The following is a 14512-nucleotide window of genomic DNA, read 5'->3' on the forward strand; positions in this document are numbered from 1 at the left end:
TAATGATAGTATTGGTAGGTAAAATCAACTTGCTTTGGAAGTGTAGCTCTTAAGTGAACATAAATTTCTATAGCAGATATTTTAGTAATTATAAAGTATATGTTTAATTATTGAGCATTTTAAGTTTCAGAGTTAAAAATCAGCATCTCTTAGAATATGAACTGACCTTGAAACAAACCTTTCAATATTATGCAAAAGCTTTATTCTTTTGCAAATAGACATGAAGAAACAACTTTATGATGATAGGATATAAAATAAGTGTAGATTTAATCTAAATTTAATGGTAACCTTTTATCTCTTAGAGTGTAAAAAGGTAAGTTTATCTTCTCAAAGTACCACTGTATAAAAACTATTCCCGTTCTAGTCAAGGCTCTTCATTAGACTGATGAGACTTAAATACCCATGCATTTAGCTCCACCAAAGTAGAATTAAAGAAAATGAGATTTTTTTTCTGTTTTCATACTTCTTTAGTGTGGCTTAGGATACGATTTACCTTCTTTGTTCCTCAGTTTCCTGATCTTATAAATAAATGTCTTCTACTACTATCTTTTCTGATCCATATCCTCCAGCCCTGTTTCAACAATACCAACCAGAAACACCAGTATTAGAGTTATAATCAGGGCACAGTTATGGAGATTGGCTCTCTGATTCACTCCTAATTATTTACATTGGCTTTTTTGAACCTTTTTTTCATATATCTTTTTCCTTACAGAGTAAATATATGACCTTTTTCTCCCTGAGGAAAGTACTGGCCTTGAATTAGAAACTCCTTTAATTTTCTGTCCTTCGTGACCCCACCCCCACCCCTTTGCTTCTTATCTCTAATTTCCTTTTAATTACTCTCCTGGCTTTTTACCACAAAGTATTTTAAAAATAGTTCATATCTATCCTATTTTTTTAAAAGGAATCTTTGTGCATGTGTCATCTTCTGGGACCACCTATATTTTTCTCTTTCTATTCCCAGGCAGATTTCCAAAGCCTGTATTTTTATCTTTTATTCACTCAACTCGCTTCCAGCCCTGACCACAGTACCGAGTTGGCATTTTCTAAGTGACTAAATCCAGCGAACATGGTCCAGTTCCCATCTTAACCAGATTTCATTGCTGAATGCGATGATCTTTTTTTTCTTCAATTTTTTGAAATGTATTAACGAATAACATATTTGCTTAAAGCGTACAACATAATGATATATTTATTGTGAAATGATTACCACAAAACATTTAGTTAACATCCAGCACCACACATGATTACAAATCTTTTTTCTTGTGATGAAAACTTTTAAGATCCCTTTTAGCAGCTTTCAATTTTTTTTAAATTATAATCACCATGCTGTATATTATGTCTTCAGGACTTATTCTTGTGATTAGAAGTTTATACCTTTTGACCACCTTCATCCATTTCTCCCACCCCCTGCCTTTGGCAACCACCAGTCTCTTCTGTTTCTGTGTGTTTGGTTTTATTAGATTCCACATATGAGTAAGATCATACAGTGTTTGATTTCCGTTATGTATATAGTATAGACACACACACCCCACATATTTTTTATTCATTCATCTGTCGATGGACACTTAAATTGTTTCCATTTCTGGGCTGTTGTATTCGTTTCCTTTGAATGTATATATCCAGAATTGGAATTGCTGGGTCACATTTTCCTATTTTTTGCCTTCTTAAGAAATCACCCCACCTTGCCCCAGTTCCATTTTTGGCCTTCTTTTCACTCAATATCAGGAACTTTAGAGCTGGGATTCTTGAGTGAATTCTTCAAAGTGTCCTGAAATTTTATGTAAAATTTTGGGTATATGTATTTTTTTCTGGGGAAAAGATCTAACTTTCATCAGATACCCCAAAGTATATGTAATCCTTGCCCCCCCCCCCAGAAAAGGTAAGAAAGTGGTGCTCCGCACATTCCTTGGGTAATCTTTCTCATTTCCTGGGATAAACGTGGAAGTTGAGAATTGGAGTTGAGAATGGCTTGGCTCTTTTCCTTAACTTTCCCGAAAATATATGGCCTAATATGTTTGATTAGAGTTTTATAACATGTCAGTAATTCCCTGCTTTTTTTGGTGTAACACTTAAGTTATATAGATCTGTGAGAGATCATAATATTATCTAAATCAAGTGCTTCATATTGCCAGTTTGGCAACTGATGTCCAGTTAAAGTACTTGAAATCACTTAGCCTAGAAAATATTAGAGGGGGAACACTAGACCATTCCAGATGTCATCGTGTTCATTTCTTTCTGTAACACGGAACATTTGAGACCCTAGGTGTACATGCTGGTCATTGGGAACCTAACTGGCCTCTTGAGTTTTTTTAAACAACAAAATGGAATTTTGCAGAGTTCAGCATAACTCCTTAGCCTACTGATTTCATAAAGAAAGCCAAAAGAAAGGGCTAATTTGTGAAGAAAATAAATGGAAGGTACTATCTTTAAAAGCAAAATCATGACTTAAAATTAAAAAATATATTCGTATGCTGCTAGAAATTGACTATGTTCTGATATTTTGTGATGTTTTTGGTTTTCGAGTAAGTCCACATTTAGTGATGTCTTAGTGTTACTCCTGAAAATAATAAATTCATAGACAGCAGAGGGCAGCAACAGTACAGAAAGTAGATTTGCATTGAGTGATGAAAGCTCTACTCTAACTCACCTTCTATCAGAAATAGCTATTTGAAAAATACCCTTGGCCTCCTTATTCCTCATTTCTTTTAAAAAGTTTAAGTAAATTAAAAAGTTGAGGGTCTACGGCCATGCCACCCTCAACAAGCCTGATCCCGTCTGATCTTGGAAGCTAAGCAGGGTCGGACCTGGTTAGTACTTGGATGGGAGACCACCCAGGAAGACCAGGTGCTGTAGGCATAAATGAAAAATAAGGAATTGTAAGCTGACATGGTCCTTGCAACCTGTGAAGTCAACCAAGGGTTGCCTTGCCTAAAAAAAAGTTGGTAAAACCTAAAATAATGGTATTATGTATGGATTTAGGGCAAATTTCTGATAGTGCCTAAAACAACAACTCTTTAAGTATGCACGTTATTTTATTGATGAATTTTATTGTAACAGCTATCATACTAAGGTACGTAAAACTCTTCCCTCTCACTTTATCCAATTAATCATATATTGCTATTTAATATACTTCTTAAATACCTCATATTAGCTATTCTCCCTCTCCTGGTCTGTGCATCCTCCTCAGTGAACTCTTAATAATCTTACTAGCTTATCTGATCATGTAATTTTTACCCATTTCAGTTTGGAACACTTTGTTTCCCATAAGGAAAGAGTCCTTCCTTTCCAGAGCCTGGCTGCTGCTTTCTGTTCAGCCTCCCTGAGAGTACTTCACCTACACCCTCTGCCTCAGTGCAGTAGTTTCAGCCTCCAGACATTCTGTGCCCTTTTATGCTTTTGTGCATGTTTTCTCCATCTTAAATGTTCTTTACTACCATGTCCACATGATGAACCCCTATGAATGATTTCAAGGTTGAGCTCAAATGTTACCTTTTCCATGAAGCTGTCTCCTACAGAGCTGAAAGTTTCTTTCTCTGGTTTTTATACCACCCTGTGCTTATCTCCATTGCTTTTTTAGCACTAGATAACATAATCAGTTAATCTAATAAGTAATCACATTTTTAACTTGGGTAGTTTTCTTCTAGATGGAAGATAATATAAAAGCAATTTATTTGGCATTTCTGGAAAGGAATCTGCGTTACTAATTTAGTATTTAGTGATTTTTTAAACTTCATCCTATGAAGCTGCTATTTGGAGTTGGTCGGAGTTTGTATTTGGGAGATATTTTCTTTAAATTTCATCTTTATCAGTTTATAAAAGCAACATAAATTATAGGTAGTTATTATACCATCCAAAGATAATCATCATCAAAGATAATCATTTTGTTATGTGTTGTTTCATTTTTTTAAACAAAATTATATATAGTCAGTTCTGCTGTAACACTTGCTTTGAAAGCATGGATTTGTTCCGGTGCAATTGGAATATTAGGGAACAATTTGAGCATAATGTAAATTTTGTAGAGCATATGTACACTTTTATCTGTGGGAAACACTAGGTGAAAGCAGAAAATTGCATCCAGTTGAATGGAACAATGTAGAAGTAAAGAAAATGTATACAGAGAGTCATACACATATTCACCTCAAACGTCAGCCAGTGTCCACAATTCTCTGTGTTATGAGCAGCTCTCATTAACATCTGGTGTTATAACTTTGAACCCCAATTCAAACAACTCACCATTTCACAATAGCTCACAAACTAATCCTTCAGATGTCCACCTTCACAAGCAAACCTCAGGTCTTTTGGAGAATAAAGTATAGTATTTATTATAATATTTATGTATTTCTTAACCATTTAGTTTAACATGTGAAACTGCAATTGTTTTTATTAGGTTTCTTTTTTATTTGTCACTAATGAAGTTTCTGAGTGTTTGCACTTAACCCCATTTTCTCAAACTCTGATTTTTATTGCAGGTTTGCATAGTGCTGTGATTTTTTTTAGGGCTACAAACATTGCATTATAACAACTGGCCGTTTGCAAAAAATGTAATGTGATATATCGGTGAGATAGATATGTCTATTGTACTAATTGTCAGTTGCTATAATTTAACCTCTATTGTTTGACATTGTTTTAATTACTAAAAATTATGATTTATATTTAGCTAACCTCTATTGTTATTTTAAAATGATGGGAGGTTATGATGCAGAAACTTTAAAGGTTTGTGTAACTCATTTTGATTTTGTTTTTTTCTGATACTAAATTCCTAAAACTAGAATTTTTTTGGCCATGCTATGCATTTTTTCTTTTAATAATAAAAGTAATAATGTCAAAATGCCAACACCAAGTTTAACTCTAGAAGAGTAACCACTGTTATTTTTTAGTCCTCTTACAGTTTTCCCCTCTGGTCTGCATTTTAGTGGCAGGTACTGACAAAATATTTTTCCAGGGAAGTTGTACTAATTTACAGTTCCATTTATAAGTTTCACAGGAAAATTTCTTACATTTTCACTAACAGAATATGGTGATTAGTACATCTTGTTGGAAATGTTTAGTGGGATCTGGGTGCAGGGTCATTCGAATGCAGTGACAGACACAGGGAAAAATATAACCATTAGCCCAAGAGTATAATTGTAATGTGAAAGTTTTTATCATTGAAGATGAAGATTTAAGATAGTGAAAGTAATGATCTAAGTCGTAAGGAAAGAGAAAGGACATTAAAATTGTGCTCTGTGAAAAAATAAGACGAGGTAATTGCTATAAGTTATAGGTGAAAGGAAGGAAATATCTTACAAAGTCGGGACTGACAAAGTGTAAAATGATACTCAGAAATGATGAATGGAATCAGAAGAAAAAGCATAGAAAAGTACTTTTTCATTAGAATGACAGTAGCAACAAAGGAAAAAGTACTATAGAGAAAGTATTACTTGTAATCTGGGGGAATGAGGCCAAGTGGCTTTGCTTAACAAAAAGGATGGATGTGAATGACCAGAGAATCAAGAAAGAGAAGATGAGTAAAGGAAGAGGGCAAGGATGATGAGGAAAGATGACAGGCCAGTACAGAGTGGCCGCGAAGGCAAATAGAGATGGCCTTGTGTTGAAGGTCATTATTTAGAGTGTACTATTTTGATATTTTACTGTGATTTACCTGCACTTCTGTTGTTGTTTCTATTGTTGGTTTCTTTGCTAATTTAGTAATTTATTGGATCCAGCTTCATATTTGTATGTATACTGTAAACTTTTGTTGATATCTTACCAGCCTTTTCCTCCTGCTTACATGGATTCTAAAAACTATTTTTCTAAGTATATTAAAAAGGTCAGATAAAGTTTAGTTATACTTAATAAAATGTCTAGATTGGAATTGCTATTACAAAGAATTTAGGGAGGATTAGTCAAGGGAACATGGGCATAGAATAAATTGCTTCAGTCTTCGGTAGTTGGAACTCATGTCCTTTACCTATTACCAAAATATTTAATAGAATAAAAAATGTTAATACTAACATCATAATTAATTTAGACTTTAGCTTGATTTTCTCAGTCATATAAACTATTTAGAAATTCAGATTCAACATACCTGTGACTAGTACCAAGTCCTGGATCTGAGGTTAGTGTCAGGAGGGCACCTATAAGGTACTCATATCTACTATCCAGAACTATTTTGTAGCTCGTTTTCATTTTAATGTTACTTGCTCATTTAACTTGATTAAAAAGTCTTAGTGTTTTTTTCCTAATTATTTTGCTAGTCATTTCCAGTTCTCAGTGATTTTAAATAAAATGATTTGAGAGAGGACAGTTACCAATAATTTAAGTGCAGTTACAGACAATTTACCTAGCAACCTCAACTTTGCCAAACAGGTCTAGAAAAGGCTTCTTTGAGGTGGGGAAATTGGGGACCTGTGACATAGTTGGGGGCCTCCTGGTGGATAAGACCAGGCATTTGAAGTACAGTTGTCGAAAGGGGCCCAGCGGTTTACAGATAAATGAAGCAGAATGGTGGACTGATTCTGATGAGCTTAGGAACTCAAGGTCTTAACTAAAGTGGACTGCTGCTTGTTAGACCATATAATTGTCACCATATAGGAATTCTGACTGATGATTTCCCAGATGGCTTCTGTTTCAGTATCTAATCTGAATTCATATCTCTAAACTCCTCTTTTAGAGTTCTCTGTCTCAGTAAACGGCCTCATTATTTACCCAGTTGGCTAAGCCTTACGAATCAGCTTTTACTCCTTTCCTGCTCCCTCGTTCATTGATTCAATCACCAAGTCCTACTGAGATCACATTATAAATATTCTTCATCTTGAACACCTTTCCATCCCCACTGTCAGCACCCGAGTTTAGGCTGCATTCGTTTCTTTCTTGAACAACTGTCAGCCTCCTCTTCTTCTTGCTGTTCCTTGTCTTGGTTCCCTCTAACCCATTCTCTTTGCTCCATTCAACTGTCTTTCTCAAATATACATTAAAAAAGTCATTAATCTGCTTAAAAGGCTTCAGGGATTTTTTTTTTTTTTTCACTGCCTTTAGGATTAAAACTTAAACTGGTTTAGAAGGCCCCTCATACATTGTTGCCCCTGCTTATCTCTGTATCCTTTCCCTCCTAGAACTCACTACCTGTGTTTCTTGGGGTTTTTTTTTTTTTTTTTTTTTTAACCACAACCCACAATAAGAAAGACATTATCATTGTGACTAGTGCGTACCCATGGATATGTGTGTATACATATACACACTGTATATGTAAAAACAAATAATTACACAATAAATTGTATAAAACATACAAAACACTTCTGTGTGCGTTGACACTTTTATTTACTGAAAAATACTAATATTTACTAAATTAATTTTATGATGGAGGAAGGCCTTCACTTTGAAAAGACAAATTGCATTTGTTTTTGCATTAGACCAAATAAACCTGCACGTCCATCAGATATCACATATACTATATACTTTCTTCTCCAGACTCAGACAGCTATCCCTGCTTGTCTTACCTGGATTTGTTCTCATCTTTGGCTTTCACTTTGGGAAAGCTTATCTTGTCCCTACATTTGGGTACACTCCTGTCCTGGTTATGTGTTTCCAAAGCACATATTTCCCTGTTGCTATACTTGCTGCCCTTCTTTGTTATTAGTTGCTGACTGTCATCTCTTAATGTATCCCCCAACGAGTGTACGGCATGTACATAAGGAATAAATGTGTATTCCAGCCCAGATCCTGCATTTAGTAGGCACTCAATACTATCTTTTAGGAGAATGAGGAAGTAGCACTTAATACAGTGGAGAGAGAGTTAATATGTGAGAAGGAAAACTGAAAATTAAGCAGCATAAGAATGGGAAACTAATGATGAATGGTTGTGTCAGGATTTTAAGATGCTTTGTCTTCCCCTTGTTATTTAGGAGATTCTAAAAGCTCGCAGTGTTCCATATTTTAATACTTTATAGTCTCTGTACTGATAAAGGCAAAATTAATTCTTTATTTATATCATAACAAAGGACCAGTATCCGCAGGCTGTTACAAAAGATAAGGAAATAGAAGCAGAAATAGCAAGAAGATTCAGCAAACATTGGAATATTCAACCATGTTCCTGATACTGCTGGTTGCTGAGGCTGTGATAAGGCACCAAAACAGTCTCATCTCTGCCTATAAATAGCAAGGGGAACAGACATAAAACAAGTTACTACACAAAAATAGAATTTTAAAAAGTTGACATATAATTGACATAACATTAGTTTCAGGTGTACAACATAATGATGTGATATTTGTATATGTAGTGAAATGATCGCAATAGTCTAGTTAACATCCATCACCATACTGAATTACAAAAATTTTTTTCTTGTGATGAGAACTTTTAAGATTTGCTCTCAGCAATTTTCAGATATACAATACAGTATTAACTAGTCACCATGCTGTACATTGCATCTTCCAAAAATATAATTTTGATAAATGTTATAAAAAGAAAATTCTGATGTGGTATATCAAGAAAGTACAACATTTTATTTTTTGGTAATGCATGTGCCAAAGTAGTTTTCAATGGTGTTTCACCACTTGGAAATTAGCCTTTATAAAATTCACTAAAGATGGTCTCCTTAGTATTTCTCTCAGTTTATGAATAAGGTACGAACATAGGTAAGATGGGGAAAATAACCTCCAGAATTAGTGTTGATATACCAGTTAAGGTTTAGATTCAGAAGCCGCTCTGGGCAGCATTCCAGGACTATATTTTAATGAACCACGTATTTTCAATAGGCTTATGGGCTTTCAGTTATCCTGAAATACGTTATAATTTTTATCTTAGTAAATGGTGATGAAACATTTAACAGTGATTGAATTATGCTCTAGGTTGTTATAAAGTACTTACGCTTATTGACCTAAACGCTGCAGCATTTGGTGAGGCACACAGCAGCATTCTTCAAACATGAAATCTTCAAGGAGTTATAAATGAATCTAGGGGCTGACAGTGAATCTGGAGTTCTTAGAAAGATTATGTAGCGATTAGATTTCTTGGCATTTCACATTTTAATGCCTTTATGAAGTTAACCATTGTTCTGTGCAATTTTTGGTATCCTTGCTTGATGAGTGACCAGTTCTTGATTTGATTTTCTCCCTTCCTTCGTGAAGTAATCCATTAATGACCAGTTCTTGATTTGATTTGCTCCCTTCCTTCGTGAAGTAATCCATTTAACAAAGTTACCAATGGCATTGTGCTAGTAGGAACAATAGTGGATATGACTTATAAGGTCCTTGTTCTTATGGAGTTTATGAAATAGTGGAAAGGTAGAGGGATACAAAGAAAAAAATGAATAAGAATTTCAGATAATAATAAGTACTGTAAAGAAAGCAGAATATATTGATGTGATAACAGCGACTTGTCTAGGAGCCAGGGAGATACTAGACTAGATCTGGTGGTCAAGAAATTCTCCTTTAAGGAAGCACTGTCTAAGGTAAAATTTGAATGATGAGAAGGAGCCTACTGTTAAGGTCTGTGGGGAAGGTCTATGGCCATGCTACCCTTAAGCCCGATCCCGTCTGATTTCAGAAACTAAGCAGGGTCAGGCCTGGTTAGTACTTGGATGGGAGACCACCTAGGAAGACCAGGTGCTGTAGGCGTAAAAAGTAAAATTAAAAAATAAGGGATTGTAAGCTGACAAGGTCCTTGCAATCTGTGAGATCAACCAACGGTTGCCTCTCCTATGAAAAAAAAAAAAAGATGTGTGGGAGAGGCTAGTGGGACCAGCTAGTGTAAGTACTGAAGGCTGGCACGTGGTCTTGACTTGTTGAAGGAGTGAAAGAAAGCTGGGTGGTCAGGCGTAGAGATAGAGAATAAGGGCGATGTTGGTAGGAGCTGAGGCCAGAGAGGCAAGGCCTGTCTGAGGTTTTTAACTTTTTTTGTGCCATGGACCCTTTTGGCTTCTAATGAGGCTTGTGAACTTCTTCTCAGAATGGTGTTTTTAAATGCATAAAATAAAACATCAGGAGTTGCAAAGGAAACCAATTGTATTGAAATATATTTATAAATATAAAGCAAATTCTTGATGAATATGTCATTTTTATTGACACATTAAATAACATGATCTGAATGGAGTTCTACTAACTTTAATTTTGAACTCATAATTCGTTTAGATGATACTTCATTATCTCCAAACACTATAATATGATATGAAAATATATCTGAGTTATTGATTGTCGACAAAGACACAGTTACTGCAGTACTACTGTGGTTTATTGCCTACATTAATAATGGAAGTAAGTACTAGATTTCAGTTAGAGGTTAGAGAAAATGGAGAATACATTTACCTCTATGTTTATGTACTACTCTGAATTCAGGTGTCTATGGTCCTTGGGTTAAGGGTAAGACCCTGGGGTAGATCGTGTAGGGCACGTGTAGGCTGAAGTAACTAGTGGAAAATGGAGTTTATCAAAACCCAGTTGGTGCCTATCAGTTGATGAAGGGATAAATAATGTGATATATCCATACAATGGAATATTATTTGTCAATAAAAAGGAATGAAGTACTGATGCATGGTGGTACAACGTACATGAATGGACCTTGAAAACATTATAAAAGAAAGCTGTCACAATATCATGTGATCCCTTTATAGGAAGTGTCCAGAATAAGCAAATCTGTAGATACAGAGGTGGACTAGTGGTTGCCTAGGCTTGCAGGAGGGTCAGGAGGTTGGAGACAAATGGAAAGTTACTGCTCATGGGTACAGAGTTCATTGTTCCTGTTGGGAGTGATGATTGTGTTCTAATAGACTGTGGCGATGGTTGTACAAATCTTGGATATACCTAAAACCACTGAAATTTAAAATGGGGAATTTTTGGTTATGTGAATTATAGCCCAATAAAGCTGTTATTTTTAATTTTAAAACCATAATCAATTGAAAAAAAAAACCAGTTGGGAATCGACTAGGATCAGTACACATTAGAGGGAAAGAATTTAAGATGCTAGTGAAAGCTTGCAGGTAAGGAGCAAGTGGGTGAGTGCAGAATGGGCTTTATGGTATCTGAGAAGAGCTGTAGCAAGGTGTGCCACTATGTGAGGGGCTAGAGGACATGTTGAGGATAAGCTCTGAAGCTTATAGTAGGTAGTTCTATAGTAATGCCACATGTGTATTCTTGGAAAATCTTACCTTTAAAATCATGTGATAGACATAACAGCTTATAATAAAAATAGGGTTAAGGTAGACCTCAAAATACATAAATTTTTTTAAAGGAAGCATTTTAAGAAAAATGGCAGCTTATGTAAATCTCCATTGCATTTGCATCCAGCACCAGCATTAGATGACTCTTTGCAACCTTAAAGTCTAGGGCTCTTGTTTCCTCCTTTGAGTTGCCCTTTGAGGGCATTTGCGTCTAATAAAGGTCAGTTTCATCAAAGTAAAAAATCTGAACCGGGGTATAGAATTCAAAGAAATGATTACACACTTGTAAATGTTTTTGCATATCTGAACATATTGGAAAACAGTGGTCATTAAGCCAGCTACTCTGAGGTCTATGTATAAGCTTACTCTTTAATTTTGTGAAAGTTTGCTCTTGATCGCTTCAAAACATGAATGGCCTGGAGAAAAATATTTATGAACTATATTGTACCTCTGTGTTTTGCTGTCATCATTTCCCTATTTACCAATAGCATATGAGCTAATTCAGAGTAAAGAACGAGGCGTAGCACAACAGACATTAGGTGGGCAAAGTGTTGTTTCTAGACTGTCTAAATAATGTTTCACACATATGTACTGTTTTCTAAATATGTGTAGATGCTGTTGTGATTAATAATAAAATGAATTCTTGTAAGATTTGTTGACTTCATAGTATTATTCATCATTTTCTCAATCAAGAGCTACTGATACTTTTGGAAGAGGTTGGGAACTGTTGCTTAAGAGTGAAATGCAGAGTGTTAGAGGTCACTTGCTGAATTCTTCTAAGGGAATTTATTAGAGATAAGAAAAAATCCTTACGGTATAACAATAATACATGGTAACTATTGGGCTTCTGTTAAGTGTCTAGCACTATAGTAAGTGTTGTGTATAGTTATCTCATTTGTCTGTCTTCTGGGTAGCTATTGTTATTAACTCTCATAGTAATAGACAAGGGAAAGGGGGCTCAGAGTAACACACTCCAGATCACAAAAGCCAGGAGGTAGCAGAGCTGGCCAGCCCTTAGGCTTGACTCATGTCTTTCACACTGAAGACTTCCGTTACTTCACTTAATCCTTACATAATTCCCCATTGTGTACTCTTAAATAGCATCAAGCAAAGTTCTAGTGTTAATACTTTGATTTAATCTGCTAACTGGAACATCGTAGTATTATCAATGGAAATTAGGGCTATAAGGTAAGTTAGAGGTGTTTTATTTTCATGACTTTGAGTTACTAAATCTACAAAGAAATGCAGTTTAGTTATAATAACTGTCACATCTCTGCATCTCTAGTACTCCTTATGAGGGATATTACAGGCAGATGGGAGAGGCAGTGTTTTAGAAGGAAGCTTTGGGTTCCAGATCTCCCTTTCTTTTAAATAAGTACTAAACACATTTGAATTAAAATACCTGGGTAAATAGTAACTTTGGAGACCTGCTTGTGCTATTCGTGCTTTTGGATTAAGTGATGCTCATTATCCTAGTCAAATATTTATGATTGTAATTTTGTATCTTTAAAAATAAGACCTATTTATTTATATTTTTTATTTCTTTTAGGAAAACATCAGACATTGTTGTTGGCAGTTTTTGTGACTCCTTTTGTTGATCTTCGTTCTGATTTCTCCAAGTTTCAGGAAATGATAGAAACAACTTTAGATATGGATCAGGTATGCAATATACTCTTTAATTCAAGTGGCAGGATATTTTTTAAAAGTGAAGGCATATCAGAAAACCAGATTTTTCTTTTTAGTATTTAATATTGGCGGGTTTTTTTGGCTTCACATTTTTTTAAAATTAAGTTTATTGGGGGTAACATTGGTTAATACAATTATATAATTTTCAGGTGTACATTATAATTTGAAATTTGTATATTCTATTGTGTGTTTACCACCCAAAGTCCAGTTTCCTTCAACTACCATATATTTGATCCCCTTTACCCACTTCACTCTCCCCCTATCTCCCTATATTTGACTCCCATTACCATGTCTACCTCCCCCATCCTCCCCTACCCCCTACTCTCTGGTAATCAGTAGTCTTTAGTCCACGTCTGTGAGTCTGTTTGTTTGTCCTGTTGAGTCTGTTTGTCCTGTTCATTTGTTCCTTTTAGGTTTATATCTCACATATAAGTGATATCATGTGATTTTCAGCTTTTTCTGTCTGGCTTATTTTGCTTAGCATGATTATCTTGAGGTCCATCCATGTCGTAAATGGCAGTATTTCATCTCTTCTTATGGTTGAGTAATATTCCATTGTATATATGTACCACAGCTTCCTTAGCCAATCATCTATCAGAAGGCACTTTGGTTACTTCCATGTCCTGGCCACTGTGAACAATGCTGCTGTGAACATCGATGTGCAAATATCTTTTCAGATATGGGTATTCAAGTCTTTGGGGTAAAATACCCAGTAGGGAGATTGCTGGATCATATGGTAGATCAATTCTTAGTTTTTTGAGGAACCTCCGTACTGTTTTCCACAGTGGCTGTACCAATTTACAGTCCCACCAGCAGTGTATGAGGGTTCCTTTTTCTCCGCATCCTCTCCAGCATTTATTATTACTTGTCTGTTGATTAATTTTGGCACTTTTGTGAGGGACCTTTGAGGTAGTGTGGATGTCAGATTAAATGATAGATGGGAAAGATTTTTTTAAAAAATAATCATTTCAGTAGGTGAAAATTAAGAAAGATTAGAAGAAGTGAATATCGGGCATAACTGGCTCAGTTAAAGGAAATCTCATGAATAAAAGATTTCGCATATATGCAGGCTGTATTTTGTTTTGTTTAATTCCAACTGAGAAGGGAAATTATAGTCACTGGAAAAGGGAAGAGAGGATAGAGGTAAATATGAAACACGGGGAAAGGCAACTTCTCTTTTGTTTACTTTCCACATAGGAAGTAAGGGCAAAGAGGCTACAGTATATGTATATCTCCTAAATATTTGTTGATATAACTAAAAAGTGAACCATGTCTTTAAATACTGTTTTGTTCCAAATTTCTTGTTAGTTGAGAACAGTTGGGGTTTAACTGATTTATATCCTCAAGTCTTTAATTTATGTATAAATTTATATATAAATATAGGGCAAGAATAGTTTTGAAATAAGTTGAAAATATCCTCTGAAAGTGAATTTGAAAGCAAAATTTATGAAATGGTAAATTTTTTGGTGTCTGTTAAGGATTGTGTATAGAACAAATTTAATATGGGGCCATTGAATAGTATTGTTAAATTATGTGACTTTCAAAATATTTTGAAAATTTTCCATTTTAAGGTTCTTGTTAAAAAATAATCAGGTAGGGACTATGTACTCACATTACTCATATTAAGGTAATAGTTTGCCTTGCTAATTGTTAGATTCTTTGCATTCTTCTTAACAACTAAATTTAAGTTA

At 35.0% G+C, this 14512-nt stretch overlaps 1 protein-coding gene and 2 pseudogenes across 1 annotated transcript in view; all 3 read left to right on the forward strand.

Moving 5' to 3' along the window:
* MSH2 (mutS homolog 2) overlaps nt 1-14512 on the forward strand; it is a 62452-nt gene that overhangs the window by 24307 nt on the left and 23633 nt on the right. The window contains exon 8 of the mRNA XM_016142181.2: nt 12685-12794. Within this exon, the coding sequence (XP_015997667.1) occupies nt 12685-12794 (110 nt within the window). The remainder of the gene's footprint in view (nt 1-12684; nt 12795-14512) is intronic.
* Nucleotides 2741-2859, forward strand: LOC118605787 (annotated as a pseudogene).
* LOC118606026 lies at nt 9482-9597 on the forward strand (annotated as a pseudogene).

This window comes from Rousettus aegyptiacus, unplaced genomic scaffold, assembly GCF_014176215.1.
Source record: "Rousettus aegyptiacus isolate mRouAeg1 unplaced genomic scaffold, mRouAeg1.p scaffold_m13_p_7, whole genome shotgun sequence".
In the NCBI taxonomy this organism is placed as follows: domain Eukaryota; kingdom Metazoa; phylum Chordata; class Mammalia; order Chiroptera; family Pteropodidae; genus Rousettus; species Rousettus aegyptiacus.